The 14845-nt window shown below is 44.4% G+C and overlaps 1 protein-coding gene across 1 annotated transcript; it reads right to left on the bottom strand.

The window, feature by feature from the left end:
- Positions 1 to 677: 677 nt before the first annotated feature.
- LOC125947180 (uncharacterized) lies at positions 678 to 8640 on the bottom strand. Its single transcript, XM_049671565.1, has 11 exons — positions 8564 to 8640; positions 8354 to 8455; positions 7668 to 7749; positions 6361 to 6628; positions 5718 to 6299; positions 4333 to 4519; positions 3933 to 4076; positions 2529 to 2627; positions 2234 to 2407; positions 2004 to 2138; positions 678 to 1798 (listed from the first exon to the last, which is right to left on the bottom strand). Exons 5-11 carry the CDS (start codon positions 6102 to 6104, stop codon positions 1629 to 1631), a joined length of 1296 nt encoding a protein of 431 aa, XP_049527522.1. The 5' UTR covers positions 6105 to 6299; positions 6361 to 6628; positions 7668 to 7749; positions 8354 to 8455; positions 8564 to 8640; the 3' UTR covers positions 678 to 1628.
- Between the last annotated feature and the right edge of the window lie 6205 nt (positions 8641 to 14845).

Genomic DNA, 14845 nt, shown 5'->3' with positions numbered 1-14845 from the left:
CTTAATATATCAAAGTGAAAGGATAGCAAGTGTACTCAACAGGCGTTGCGGCCGATTTTTTACCTTCAAAGCAACAGTGCAACAAGACAACTATTAAAATGAAACAGTTAAAAAGCTTTTTATTTCTGAGTCAGTGAGGCAACCATGTTTGGAATGTAAATAGTACACTCATTTGACTAGATCCAGCAAGAATTCTTGCTAGCACAATAACATCAAATATGCAGCCCATTATGAAAAAAAAGAAAGAAAACAGGTTCCAAATGTTTCAATATAGGTTTACTTGAAAACACTTTATTTGGAACATGGTGACAACGAATTTTTTTTTGTTCTACTGCAATTCTACTGCAACAATTCTACTGCATACACCAATTTTACCGCTTTAGCTTAGTTATGCACATTTGTAATTATGTATTTTTCCTTTACAATTTGTTCTAGATTAGCCCACATACAAACAAGTGCTAATTAACTCGCATGAGTAGTCTCATGACAAGGTCGATCATTGCAATTGAAAATTGCAGCCCACCGATATCCAAGACACGCTGAGCTACAGCCTATTCTTATTAGCATCACTTTGGCAATTCGTGCACAATCACAATAATAATGAAGTGAGTAGAACTGACATTATCCTTCATTGTACAGCTAACTTCATTATAAGGATTGTATATTTAGTACTCTAAGGTACACATCTCAGGCATGCTGAACTATTTTGACAATACCGAGATGTTTACTTTCTGCACTATTTCATTGACTGCCGATCTGATATTGTCAAGACCCCAGTACAATCAATTCGAGGATTGAGCCAGGACACAAGGAACAATGCAGGGAGTCGATGGCTAGTGACGAATCTTGTGTTGACATTGGTTTTTCCTGGAGTTAACGGTGCTGCTTCCGACAGACGCCAATTGGGGGTGTAAACCAGTAGATAGTTTCCTCGTTTATGCTCTCAAGGCTTCCACAGGTTTGCGCTTTTACCCAACAAGTGTGGACATCCTTGCATGGCTATTCTTCTGCCTCTTACTCAACTTGCGTAATGCCTGTGCGAAGATACAACAGTCCGTACGGGTGCTTTGGTTTTGACTCGTTCTAGGTGAACAGAGTGGTGTATTTTGTTATAAACAGGCAAATCTATTTTAAAATTATGCATTATAGTAGTAGTGCTTACAATACATGTGTAAGATAGAAGTCAGGCCAGGTTGTGTTATAGAGGTTGTACATCTTGTGGTAAACACGTTCATTGCAATGGTGCTTGAATAGTATTCAAAAATGAGGTAAAGCTTACTATTCTCCAATTTCTCTACAGACTTTTGCCTTGCAGGAGGGAAGTAACCGGAACAAGAATGCACTTGATCGCACATTCACAGTACTCATATCTTGAAAATGGCGTGGCTTACAGAACTGTTTCCAATAGAACATGTCTTGGATATTGGTCAGGTTTGATTCTACCATAGCTATGTGTGTGTGCCTTAAACTCTGAATTTTTAATTCCATAATTTAGGGCCACAATTTGTCAAGCAGAAATGTGCGCCACAGTTTGTAATCCAGCTAAACAGGCTAAATTCTGATACATACAACACGGAACCCCCAAAAGTTCTTTATAGCACAGTGTTAATAGTGTTCTTTCAAAACTCTTAAGTTTTAAACCGCAGCATGCGCTTCGCCACAAGTGCATGCTTCGGCAATCGAGCATATGCTGCAGACATGGGTGGTGGTCCAGGAGTTGTCCTTGACTCCCTCATGCTGCGGAAGCTTCCACTGCTGCACTCTTCCACGGTTGCTTCCAACAGCTCCTGGACATAGTCTGCAAAATTCCACAGGACAAACAGCACACAAGCCACGTTGTGTTAAAAAGTGTTCCTATCTTCTGTTTCTTGACTATACTTTAGATTTATCCAGGCAGTGAAAAAGTCACTGGCTGAAGTAGCTTCAATCATCTAACAAAAATAACAGACAAGCATGTGCTACCAAAACACACGGGCATAACATGTTTTCACAAGGAAACTCACCATAAGTCACACTTTCTTTTACTGGGCAGACCACTTCATTTCCCTTCTTTGTTTTCAACATTTTTCGTCGGAATGCAGGCTTACCGTCAATGCCACAAGCTTGTTTACGTGTCTTGTTTGCATTTTGATGTAAGACTGCAAGCATGGTTCTGCAAAATGCAGTGAAGTGATAAGACAAATAGCATGAGCAGTCTTCAGTGAAAGTTTTTCATAAATCTAAATTGTGCTTCACCTAGCAGACATCAAAGTTGGTGAATATGCCACAGACTTTGGGGCAAAACGTATCATCAACGAATGGAATGACTCCAAACACGATGTTTGTGCATCTGCCGAAAGCTGAGCAATGTCTTTGATGAGACGGATGTTCAGGACCATTCCACAAAGGTTCTTGTAAACTGCACTCCCTGTAAGAAATAACAGATACAATATAGAAAAACTGTGTGCAAATACAGAATGCTACCTCAGCAAACACTGTTTTGCATAAATAATATGTGAGCAATTTGTTGCAAAATAATTGATACGCACCAGGATCAAGCCACTCCTTGTGAGAAAGCTGGTCGTGTAGGCATCGATGGTACGGCCCCTCATGGCCACTGTGAATGTTCACAATGTGTCTTGTTAGGCCTGCAATATCAAGTGAGAAGAGTCCTAAGTAAACAGTATGCAGGCCCCCGTGGCGGTAAAATAAAAGTTGCTGCTGTGCAAATTGGTGCATAATGCTTAGCAAGAATAAAATGCACAACGCAGACAAGGATGAGAGACCAAGGGACAAGGGGACTAGCGCAAACTTTAAACTATTTTATTTTCGTCTTATTCATCAATATAAGCACATACTAACACATGCGCAATAAGGCAGACAGCGCACTGTCGCAAAATAAGAAAAGAGAGAAATAAAATTAGGTGAAAGTTTGCACTAGTCCGTGTCCCTTGATCACATGTCCTCGTCTGCGTTGTGCATTGTATTCTTCCTTAGTACTATATCGAACCTGACCACAGTAATTACGATGCCCTTTTACTATTGATACGTTTTGCATACAATAATAATGTAGAAAATGCAACTGGATATTCGCTGTCTATCTCTTGTCTATTGCCATTCATATCATTCATTCTCGTGTTAATATTTCGTGGTCCCCTTCACTCTTAGCCAACACGTGAATAGTCTGTTGCCCACATAGCGTGATACCACCAACATGCCTGCATGAATATTGCAGTTACGCAACAAGAGTTCAACAATCCCTTCATTTTTCATTCTGTTGATGATGTTGCTTGGGTCACCCATTTATATTGTGGCTTGTGTGAGAAGACCCTGCTGTCGCTTTATTTTGGCCCTAATACAGTTATTGAGCGGATGCGGACTTTCACTTAGTTCTCCCCACTGACCCTTAGAACAGATGCTGCCACAGCACCAAAATGCTGCAAGTTTACTGCCTGAAGCCTTAGGATTGGCGGTTCCCATTGCAGTAAGTTTCAGGCCGGACCACCACTTTCATATGCACGAACAGTGTGAAGCTTGCTAACAATATGTACCCTATCCCCATAATTTCTTTGCTCTGATCATCAGTATATAAAAGGAATAACTGTTCAGCTTCATTCTGATCAATGAACATCATTTGCTCACTAAGACGTAAATGAAGCTTTGGTCAAGTTGCTGCTCACTATAGATAATTTACAAGGTTCATTTGTGAAACACTTAACAGATGTTTATTACTCTCAATCCACCATTTTTATTCTCAGTGTACTTGAATGGCTAAAGACATAAATTCACTGTAATACAGCCACTGAAATGAGCCCTAGACTGCAATGAGGCGCCAAATAAATTCACCTTTTGCTGGCTAATATTCATAAACTGTAGAGATAGCAAGCTATTAGCATGCTGAAAATATCCACAAGCACTCCAAGTTCATAACATTTGTGTGATGAGCTACTTACTCTTCCAGATGCTGATCCGAAGAGCAACATTACCCTCGGACATCGCAACACTGAAGTAGAGGTGGTTGCATATGGATTGAATCCACCCGTTCAATATCGTGCAACCAGCCCTTTTTGCAATGCCTTCAAGTTTTTTCCGCAGACCTGAAAGTTAAAGTGCATAAGACTGCATCACTTGTCATGATGATACTTTGTTACACATTTAAACTAGCTAGTCATGATTGTGTACTGTATTTGGAAATGCAGGAAAAAAATTATGCAGTCATCTTTCTGCATGGGATAATTGTGCAAGTAGTGCCAGCTATTGCAAAGTTATGCATGATATTTTTAAGTGTACTTTATGAGCCTTCAGAAGCTCTAGATCAGCAATTATAGTGCAATAAATGTTTTGCCTACTAACCTTTCACAACATGCCAGCTGTCCAGCTCATGCTTGATGCCTGGCTCTTTTTCCCTGATATGTTTGCGAATCCCGGGGTGTCTGTCGGTGGTCACAGTTGAAACCTTGAGGTCTTTGGAGTGCAGTTCACCAAGGCATTGCACGAAGCCTACTTTTTCCATTTGCGGGCTTGTTTTCACCTGTGGATTCTACAATAACAAAGTAAGGCAGTAATGCGTCAGACATAAAAATTAAACCAGACTTGTGCGACCTTGCAGAACACAACCAAATTTCCAGCGAAGCTGTTTATTTCAAGCAGTTTCAATGAATGTTTCAGTTGCCTATAATTAAATAACACACTTGAAACCTCGCCCGCATAGGACTTCTGAAACTTTACACGCATGTAATGCTTTATAGCACATGTTAAGACATTTTAACAAATGCAGTAAATAATCAACATACAATGCATTAGGCAGGACATTGGTCACAGTACTCGTAAAAAAGAATACTCATAAAGCTCCAGAGGACTTGATCATGTAATTTATTGCAAAGGCATAACTAAGCTGCACACTTCATATTTTGTGCACAAATTGTCCTTTGCGTCAGCCATAGTTTGAATATAAACGAGGTGCCTTGTTGAATTCATCGACAACATCGGACAAAGTATTTGCATACCACTTATCAGGTGTGGAAAAACAGGACAAACGAGCATTCACTAAATATTTGTTATGCTCCTAACGAAGCTATGAATGTGAAAATTTTGCCACAGATTGCACATATTACGCACCTCACCTTTAAATAAATTTTTAAATAAAAGATGAAATTTAAGTTATTTCTTATTACGATCGCTTTTTGGCACATAGGGAAACATCCTGAGAACAGCATTGTGACACTTCTGAGCAATTGGTGCAAACATTTTTTTTACAAAGGCAGTACTTGAAGTGCATGCATATAACTTGGTAGACACATTTGCAATGGCGTTCTCTTTAGAATTCGGTATTGCTTGCATTTGTAGTTACACCAGGGTAGCCGACGAACATTTGCGCTAATTGGAGAAAATAATCATAAAGCTTCGGGGCACTTCATCAGTATTTTATGGCAAAGAGTGTACTTAAGCCGCACATTTGAAATTTTGTGCACACACTACCCATTACATGTGCCATAGCTGCTTCGAATATAAACAAGGCGGCTTGTACAGTTCATCGAGGAGACCGGACAAAGTAATTCTATGCCAATTATGAGGTGAGGAAAAGGAGATAAAAGAAGCATTCAATAATTATTATCAGCGCTTCTATTCAATACAGACACATGACATTTTTGTCAGAGTAGAAGTGACATTTCTTCCATGAAAATATTATTTATGACATGGAAAGTGCGCAGTGCAGAATTTATTAAAAGCTGTCTCACCTGGCCGACCTGCACTTGAGTGAAATTCAGGACTTTTCTCGTTTCCGCATCCATAAGTGTGTAAGTAAGGTATTTCGCCGAATGCCCCGGAGAATCACATCGCCCATCTCCTAGCAGGCATAGGTCCCGGCCCTTACAGGCTTCAACTAGAGAAGCTTGTTGTGTGCTCCAGACCTGCACATACAACACTACATGGTTCCAGTTCTGCAGAAGCATATGCTGTATTACCTTTGTTATGGCCGGCACAAGGCAACCCTTTTGGTAGACATTGTATGTCGATGTCGTGAAGGCCTCGATGTTCACAGATGCCAGCAGTCGCAAGACTTTCACAGCGCTGGCACCGCTGAACAAAATGGCCCCAGCTAGCAAGACGTTACCCGCTGCCATGCCATTGGTAGTGGGCTGGCTGCTCCAAACTTTCTGATGGCCTAAAGGGCATGTGGCCTTTACGGTCAAGGAGCTTCCCTGTGTGTGTTTGGTAATACTACAGCTCTCTCCACACTTAGTGCAAGCACTAAGGAGCTCCCACAGGCAACTTTCAAATACAATGTATTTTTTTCAGTTTGGAGTGTTGTTCCATCCCTGCAAAGTGAATATTATGTTACTATAGTTCATGGTACTATCAAAAACGTGCCAAACTTACAGATGCATGCTGTCATCCGACATCGGATGGTAGCTGGTGTCCTTGGGGTCATTTACAGGGGTGGTGGGGCCACTGACGGGGGTAGCGGGACCAGACATCATGTTGCAGTCATCAGCATAAGACTTCCTTGAAGGCGTTGATGCGGAGCGAGGGGCAAACAGCAGCCCAGGATGATTACCATCGCCACTACACAGTGAGCAATTGGCACAGCACACACTGCTGTCCGTCTGAGTGCTGCAGCTCCTTGTGTCGATCCTGCACTGCGTACCTAAGGCGGAGGACCAAAACTCGAGTTATAAATACGTGAAAATGAATTTCGCATGGAATCGAAACGCTGATACAGAATGTAAAAGAAATGCAACGACATGGAGATAAACAATGAAAATATCAGTCATAAAGTAAACATACGAAGGACGAATGCCACTGCAGCTAGTATTGCGTCTTAGTTCTTAGATAGTACCAGTAATTTTGGCACAATTTACAAAAATTTTTATTCTAAACGTCACACACAGACCAGGGTCTCTTTTGACAGAGACAAATGCTCTGTTGGCGCAGCTGGTACAAATCAGTGCCTTGGGCTACAGTTTGCAGTTCAGTTTCTCATATGAAACTGCCATACTTCGGGCAGAATTAGTGTTGAGTTCACCAGGAGAATTGCAGATTACAGAGTTTAGGAAGGGCTGACAAAGAGGTGAACCAAGGACGATCCGAATAAGTCGCGAAGCTTCGGGCTGAAAGGGGTTCAGATCGAATTGTCACCGACATCAGCAAGGTAGCGCTAAGCCCCATGAACCGCCGATGAGCCGCGATCTTTTGAACTTATGGGCTTTTAGGGAAGCTTCCCTACCAGGTACATTTACCTTGGGTGAACTGTAGTACAAGAATAAAAACAGAATTCTACAAAAGGTATTGGGCATCATCAAGGAATTCTGGAAACAGATTTTTTTTTGCCAGGACAACGGTCGGAAGACTGGAGTGCCAAATTTTATTCACTGCACCCTCTGGTAAATGCTGTCACGCAAGAACAAATGAGGACCTTGGTACATAGTTGGTTGCGATTTGATTGGATCTCCAGTCAAAACTCAAACATGTTTTCATGAATTACATTAGGAGGGGCTTTAAAAAGAATGAAACGAGGGGTGATGCACTGTAAATTATGAAGAATGGCAAGGACCTGAAGAAAAGATTATAGGATGACGATGGCTGCAATGCCTCTGTAACACATAGCTGTCACCTCGTTCTTTTAGACTGGTACACGACAAGAAAGACATGCTTAGTGAAGGCATTAAATATGAATCAAATGTTACCTGTTGAAGCGTATCTTGGAGTAGGTCCATGGGTAGGGGATGGGACATATTTTGATGCATAGTTGTGATCATCACATTCCATCTAAAAGAGAATCAGAACAGTATGCTGGGCGTGTTGGTCATCCATACTTGAAACTACAGCACGAAACTACACGACGAAAAGGAAGACATGATGGACAAGCGCTGTACTATCAACACAATGTTTATTGAAAGCACAGAAATAAATGCCCGTAAAAGATAATGCGTTTGTAGTTAGCGTTCCTTATCTGCATAGCGTCTCGTGCCGACTCAAGAAGGTTGGGGCAAAATACAGCCTTAATGTCGTATTTTCAGCAAAGAATAGGTTGGGAAAGATACTTGCTGCTGTAGACAGTAGTGCTGAAAGTGTGACGCAGGAATAGCAGGGTTGTAACATTAAGCACTGTGACAAATATGTCCTGTGCACTGAGGGTGTTATGACATTCTGCTTTCATAAGAATTCTCTGTTAATAGTTCAACGCTTGTTCGTCGCGCCTTCCTTTTTGCCTTGTGTGGTGGTGTGCTGCAGTTGCAAGTAAAAGAGAATGAAACATACTGCAGGACTGGCATTAGTGAATTATATAGGCTGCAGGCATTACTTATCACAAGTCGTCAAACACCTGCGCCACTATAATGAAGCAATTTTATCTCCTAATAGCTTAACATACCAGCTCAGGATCATGAAGCGTACTGCAACAGGTGTCAACATCCATGTTCGCACCAACATCAACAGATACACAGCCAGACTGCACCACGCTATCATCCAGGACCTGCAAAGCACAAATGTGGTATATGCACATCAGTGACACAATGCCAGGCAGTGTTTACCGTTCCAAGAGCAAGTGCACCTTTAGCAGCATAGCAGCTGCAATACGTACCTCACTGTACACCCCAACATCACAGCTTAGAATGGATGGTGCTGCCTCATCACTGCCTTGAAGATGCATGGTTGCAACACAAGCCCTTTAAACCAGACACCAAAGAAAACACAGGTTAATTAGTGAAGTGATAAATTAGAGAAAGTCACGGTTAAAATAAAAACATTCAAACGCTGTTTTCACACGGTTTGCCCGCCAATGCTGAAATGGTACACGTAACAAAGAAACCAAGAAATGTGTTACACAACTAACATCCATAACTTGAAATCGAGGCAACTGAATCATTTCGAATACGCAGCTTAGAAACGGTGGGTCAACGCCGCTCGTAACGGCCACTGCGGTGAGTTTCTTATACGGCTGTCACACAGCGCACTTTCGATCGCGATCGAGACAAATCGGGATCGAATTTCTCGGTCGCGACTGGCTCCTTTGCGAAAGCTGCAGGAGGGAGTCAGTCATGGTCGATAATTTGTATCCGGATCGGGCTCGATCGCGATCGAAAGTAACCGTATCACACCGGTACGGATCGCGATCGAACCCTGATCGGTACTGTACCTCTGTCGAGATCGGGTGCTGCTACACAGACACTAGCGATCATGATTTTGCTCCATCTGGATCTAGTCGATCACGCATCGAGATCGTAATCTGTCGCCTGTATTATCATGCTGAGTGAGCTCAACTAAGTCGATCCGAATTGCTGTACGTACAGTGACGATTCTTGATCGCTTTCGAAAGCGCCCGTGTGACATTGGTGTCTCAAGATGAAAATAACAATCATGCTCCTTACCGTGCCTCCACTGTTGTCCAGGCCGATAGACGGCACAGCAGTGATTCTGAGGCGATGCCGAAGGCTACTCTTCATGGATCCAAACTGCGTGTAATCCGAAGCACGAAAGTGGTCGGAGCAGACGCGTCCATACGGCGGTATGGTGAAGCCAACAGCATTGTCCCATTCCTTTTTACGGCCGCGGTTCACAGGCACCGTGTGAAAGGAAATACCTATGTCGGTCTTTGAACGACGTCGGCAGCTCTTGATGGCGCAATTCAGGCCAGGCATTGTAAATCGATTCGAACAAAGCAACGATAGCATTTAGCACAACTCACAAAGCGTCAGTGCATGCAACCATTGCAATGAGGGCCATGCGGGCCGCTCATGAGCGTGGGATCATTACGTCAAGCGAAGACAGCGCCACTGTTCTCATTACAAACGAAGGCTTATCTGCACATTGTAAGTTAGAAAAAACTTATAATACAAATAATGTTCCTGTATTTCAATACTAATAAAAAGATTAGGAACCGCGTACACTAATAGAAGGTCACGTGGTAGACATCTTAAATAGGTTCATGTTTTTGCCGCTTGGGGCGCCAAAGGTCATTTTTCACGACTTTTAGCGAAGAATTAAAAATATAAATCCACGTTTAATGAGAAAAACAGGGTCCGTTCTAGCCAATACGATAGACGATCTTTCCATCAGAGGGGTTATCTCAATTCATGTTCTGGGCGGTTGTCTGTCCCTTTAACGCATGTTCTTGGCGTGCTAGAGACCTAAGATGGCGGCCAGGTTGATGTAAATTGACACTGTATAGGTAGTGTGTGTCCCAGCTAATCCGCCCCAAGCGAATTAAAAAAAACACAAAAAAACGAGAAAACAATATAGAACAATGCGACAAATAACGCGAGATATCATAGTGCGAAAGACTTGTTTTAGGTCATCAAAAAAGAAGCCGCGAGCACGTCGCCGTCGCAGATCGCTTGACAGCTGAACTTCTACGTCGTAGGCACAAATAACGTGAGAGATCGATGACGCTGAACATTATTTTGCACTTTTTTTCTGTTTGGCTACACTTGGGCTACAACTTCTCTAGATTTTGGCTACACCGCCTCGTCCGACCTGGCCACACTGCCTTGCACCACGGTGGACGTAACCACTTGTATGTCCGTGCAGCTCGCGTCGGTGTAGGCCACCAGTGAACCTGTCGGGAGTGCGGCATCGGTTTCTTCCATGTGGCCGCGGAAGGTAGCCGATGGGCGAGGGACCGGATTTCGGAGGCGGCCGATGGGTTTGTTGTCAGTAAGTTGCTGGTGGTCCCAGGGTGGAAGGGCGAGGTAGAAACTGGACTGCCCAGGTATGCCGCTAAGTCAGCAGCAAGCTGCAGAAAGGATGGCTTTAGATCCCTTGCTTGACGGCGTTGATGAATCGGCTCGTCAATGGTGTTGTGCCTCTTCCTGAAGTGTCGGGATTGGCGTGCGTCGTGGAAGACTAGTAACGACGCGCATTGCTTCTCTCCATGCATTCTAGACGGGCCCAATCTGTAGCCGTGAGGTGCTGGCATTGATCCGAATAGATAAGACGAGGCTGCAGAACTGTTCGGACGAGTAAACGGGCAGTTTTGGTGCTGGCTCCACCAGCCTTGGAGCAGATGCGTCTGATCAGATGAAGCACCCGGTGCGCTTGCTGCCTAATTTCGCGGATCCAAGCTTTTGCTGAGCCATTTGCCGTGATGACGACGCCTAGCATACGTAGCTGGGGAGCTGGTGTCAGAGCACATCCAGATAGATGCAGGTGGATAGGCGTGTCCAGAAGCCGTCTACGGCCCCAGCTGTTCGTAACCGACATGTAGAGCGTCTTCTCTGTTCAAAGTGTCAGTCCTATCGATTGACACCACTCGTCAGCTGTGTTGAGTGCTTGCTGCAAGGCGGATTCCTGTCGTTGCAGGTCGTTGTGAACACTCCATACGGTAATATCATCGGCGTATATAATGTAGTATATGTCTGAGATCGCTGCCAGAGCCCACCCGAGCGGTAACATTGCCAGGTTAAAGAGCAACGGTGCAAACACAGACCCCTGTGGCACACCCCGCTTTGTGTTGAAGCTGCCGGTTGCGTGTCCCGCCACACGGATGGCAAACGTCCGTTGAGTGAGGAAGCACTTTACAAAAAAGTTGCAGTGGCTTAGCTCGGCTATGCCAGGATATACGTAGCGTTAGCAAAGGTTCAGCTGATTATTCTTAGCTTTCCTGGTTGTCTAGATTGTCAAGGATTAGCTTGATTGTCATGCTTACTGCTGCTCCAATGACACACGGGCACGTCGCTCAGCCTCCTGGCGACGCCGCTTTGCTAGACGTTCGTCCCTTTGCTCCAGTGTCTCCGCAGCACGTTTAGCCTTCTTCTGTTCATTCCTCCTACGCTCAACCGCTAATTGCCAGGCAACTACTTCAGGATCCGAGGAGTTAAGCTTCTCCGTTCTTCTGCGCTGTTGAGCAGCATTTGCGCTCTCCTTCTCCATGGCAATACCACACTGGCAAACGCCAGTCAGAAGCGCAGCCAGTGTTGCCAACCAATTTTTGGGAAATACCCTACGTCGCAGTCAAAATTACCCTACTTTACCCTACACAACTTTTTATTACCCTACATTTTACCCTACGCCTAAAATATCACAGCGTAATAATAATAAATTACAGACTACACTTCAAAGTACGACGTGATAGCAGTGCAGTGGCGCTAAAGTCGGTAGCGACTGTTATCGAAATATTTAGCAAAAAATAAAAAGCGCATATCAAAAGCGAGCGTACGCGCCTTAGCGCACATTGTCTCGCAGAAGTGGAAGGGAGCGAGAGAGAGCGAAATTAAAGTCTTTATTGAGCAAAATATTGTGTGGGTTGTGTTGCATATAGGGAGTGGCCATAACAAAAAAAAAATCTTGCAGTTTTACCCTAAAGGCGAAGCATCAATTGCGATAGCAAATTAGTAGAGAGCTATACGGAGTAAGGATAGTAGTTTTGTCAGCTGTATAAATTTGGGACATGCTGCAGCACCAGCGCAGAACTGTTGTCGACGCCGTCGGCGTTTTGCCCGCGTTCGCTCCGAACGCGCGCGGCGTTGGTGACTGTTGACTGAGGTGACTGAGGTTTTCGACGAGATCAGAACGTGACACTCGTCGAGCAGCGTCGAAAGTCTTTGCCCCATTCTCGCCTCGGAACGTTTTTATATAAATACGCATTTGGTGCCGCAGCTAAACGTCGGCTCCCCTCCCTCCCACGGCCTTTCGCGCGACGGAATAAGTCGCGTTTGCTCTATATATACATGCTGATTGTAAAGGAGCAAAGAGACGCTTAATTCTGCAGCCCTTCAGGGAGCACGGCGCAGAACGCGCGTTTGCTCTCGCCGTGTGTTCGCTCCCCGTGAAAGCACGCGTCCCTCGCGCGCTTTCACTCGCACATACAGAATACGGCGCGCGGCGACGATTTCATCGCCGTTGACGTCATGCGGAACCTCATGGCGACGGCGACGCCGACGGCAGAAATCCGCTTTGAGTGTCAATAATAAGACGTAGCAAATTAAGGTAAGCAAAGGCGGCCATGCCACAGGATCGGCGCTCCGCGCCGAGCCGTCGCAGACAGCTCCGATTCTGACGGATCCTAAACTGTCTGTAGGAAAATTATTGAAAGGTGGGCGAGGTGGTTTGGTTTTACGATGTAAAAGACAGCGCAAGGACAAACCAGGGATAAAGTGAAGAGCAAGACAATGAATGCAGTTGCGAGTTCAGCGCCCGTCTTGATTTTTCTGAAGAAAAAATGAAGCTAGCACAGAGATATGTGACGTCTGTTCTTTCGGGTCAGCCCTATGCTGGTGAGATGTGAACAGCTCCAATTTTATTCAAAGAAAGATTTAGTTTTCGTATCTCTTAAGGAGTGTCGAGAATAGTGCCTTGGGGTATGTCGCGTCGATCGGCTAGTTTTTAAGATCACTCGTCAACTGTTCTTTTTTAGCTGATTGTTGACGAGAAAAAAGTGGAAATTACCCTACGCCTGGTAAGAAAATCGCATTACCGCCCTACTACCCTACGCTGCCCGAAAAACTTCGAAAATACCCTGCAAGTAGGGTAATGACCCTACGGTTGGCAACACTGAGCGCAGCGGCTCCAGCGCAGTGTCAGACGGCGACTGCTCAGCGAGCGCGCGCCGGCGCCAGTGCGTCTACCACGGCTACGACGTCACTCCTCTGGAATGCGCAGACCGGCGGCGGTGAGTCGCGCGCGGCGGCAGCGGAGTGCGCGAGAGGTGCCGGCTCCGGTGGCTCCGGTCAACACCACCTAGACTAGTCTCCTAGTGTAGTCTAGGTGGTGTTGCTCCGGTGCGCAAGCCAAGGAGGTTATAAAAAAACTTCTGGAGTGGAGATCCCCTATGCGCTCCCATGCGACCGGCTGAAGCCTGGAAAACCGGTTGGCGGCCATCTTGCTCCAGGCAAGAACGAGCGCTGCTTGCGCGCTGGTAGCGTAACCAGTGCGATTTCGTGGTAGCGTTTTATGATGAAAGCGGGAGAATTACTATGATTTATTTAGCGCAGATGTTTTTTTTTTTTTTTTTTAATGCGACAGCCTTTTATGCATACCTCATGGTGGGGTGTCCGTCTCAAGGCCGTTTCAAAACCGTGCTGTTGACATGAAATGATCCTCTTAGGATAAGAGGTGATAGCGCGCGCAATACCACTATTAAGTATACAATATTAATTAAGCATGTGAACTGCAGTAACAATGAATATAGATAGGTGAATGAAGTGTGTTGAGACTGTAATAATGTTGAATTAGGAGTACACAATCGTGGATTAAAGGGGTTTAGCTGGGTGATAGGAGTTCAACGAAAGGTAATGATGGGAAGAACACGCGGTGTTGAGCTAGTTGATGATGATGGGAAAGCCACATTTAACATTCTAAAAGTGATTACGCGATTGAACTGAGGCGATAATGCGTGCACAGAGAGGTGAATTAGGCGAATTTAGAGTGACTTTTTGCTGAAAGAATTGTGACGAAATAAAGTGACGAAGACTCCGTAAAAGAAGTGGAAAGCGGCCGTCGTATCATTGAGTTAGCGACGCTAGGGCTTTCATGTCGCCTAGTTCTATCATCAGGAATCCCCAGTAATCTTTGTCATGTCAGGCTAAGGACAAATGCACAAGGCAGTTTTTAACGCAAGAATACGTGGGCTGAAGCTGTACCGCGTTTCATGCGCATCAGCTTGCCACATTACCGAAGTGACACGAAGTACAAGCTGAAATCAGTAAAGTGGTAAATAAATTTTTATTATGTCCTGGCTATTTTGATAAAAATAAGCATAAAACAACATGGTGGAAAAAATGAATAAAATATTGCATAACTACCTGGTGCATCACAGTGTATACTGTAGGAAAACAATACCAAACAGGCATACATAAAATGGAAACACATCAAAACAAACATGTTTTTGGCTGCGCAAAAACAAAAAAAAAATTGCACCAATGCCCAA

This window comes from Dermacentor silvarum, chromosome 7 (assembly GCF_013339745.2).
Source record: "Dermacentor silvarum isolate Dsil-2018 chromosome 7, BIME_Dsil_1.4, whole genome shotgun sequence".
Lineage (NCBI taxonomy): Eukaryota > Metazoa > Arthropoda > Arachnida > Ixodida > Ixodidae > Dermacentor > Dermacentor silvarum.
Note: the sequence above shows the minus strand (reverse complement) of the source record. Positions and strands in the feature narration are given on the sequence as shown.

What these genes read in the sequence shown, in the direction of transcription:
- LOC125947180 (XM_049671565.1), bottom strand. Translation starts at nt 6,104, where the DNA reads ATGGCAGCGGGTAACGTCTTGCTAGCTGGGGCCATTTTGTTCAGCGGT. An exon ending in CTCAAGTGCAGGTCGGCCAG is followed by an intron (nt 4,520 to 5,717) that starts GTGAGACAGCTT and finishes TTGTTATTGTAG; the next exon opens with AATCCACAGGTGAAAACAAG. An exon ending in CAAGGAGTGGCTTGATCCTG is followed by an intron (nt 2,408 to 2,528) that starts GTGCGTATCAAT and finishes TATTTCTTACAG; the next exon opens with GGAGTGCAGTTTACAAGAAC.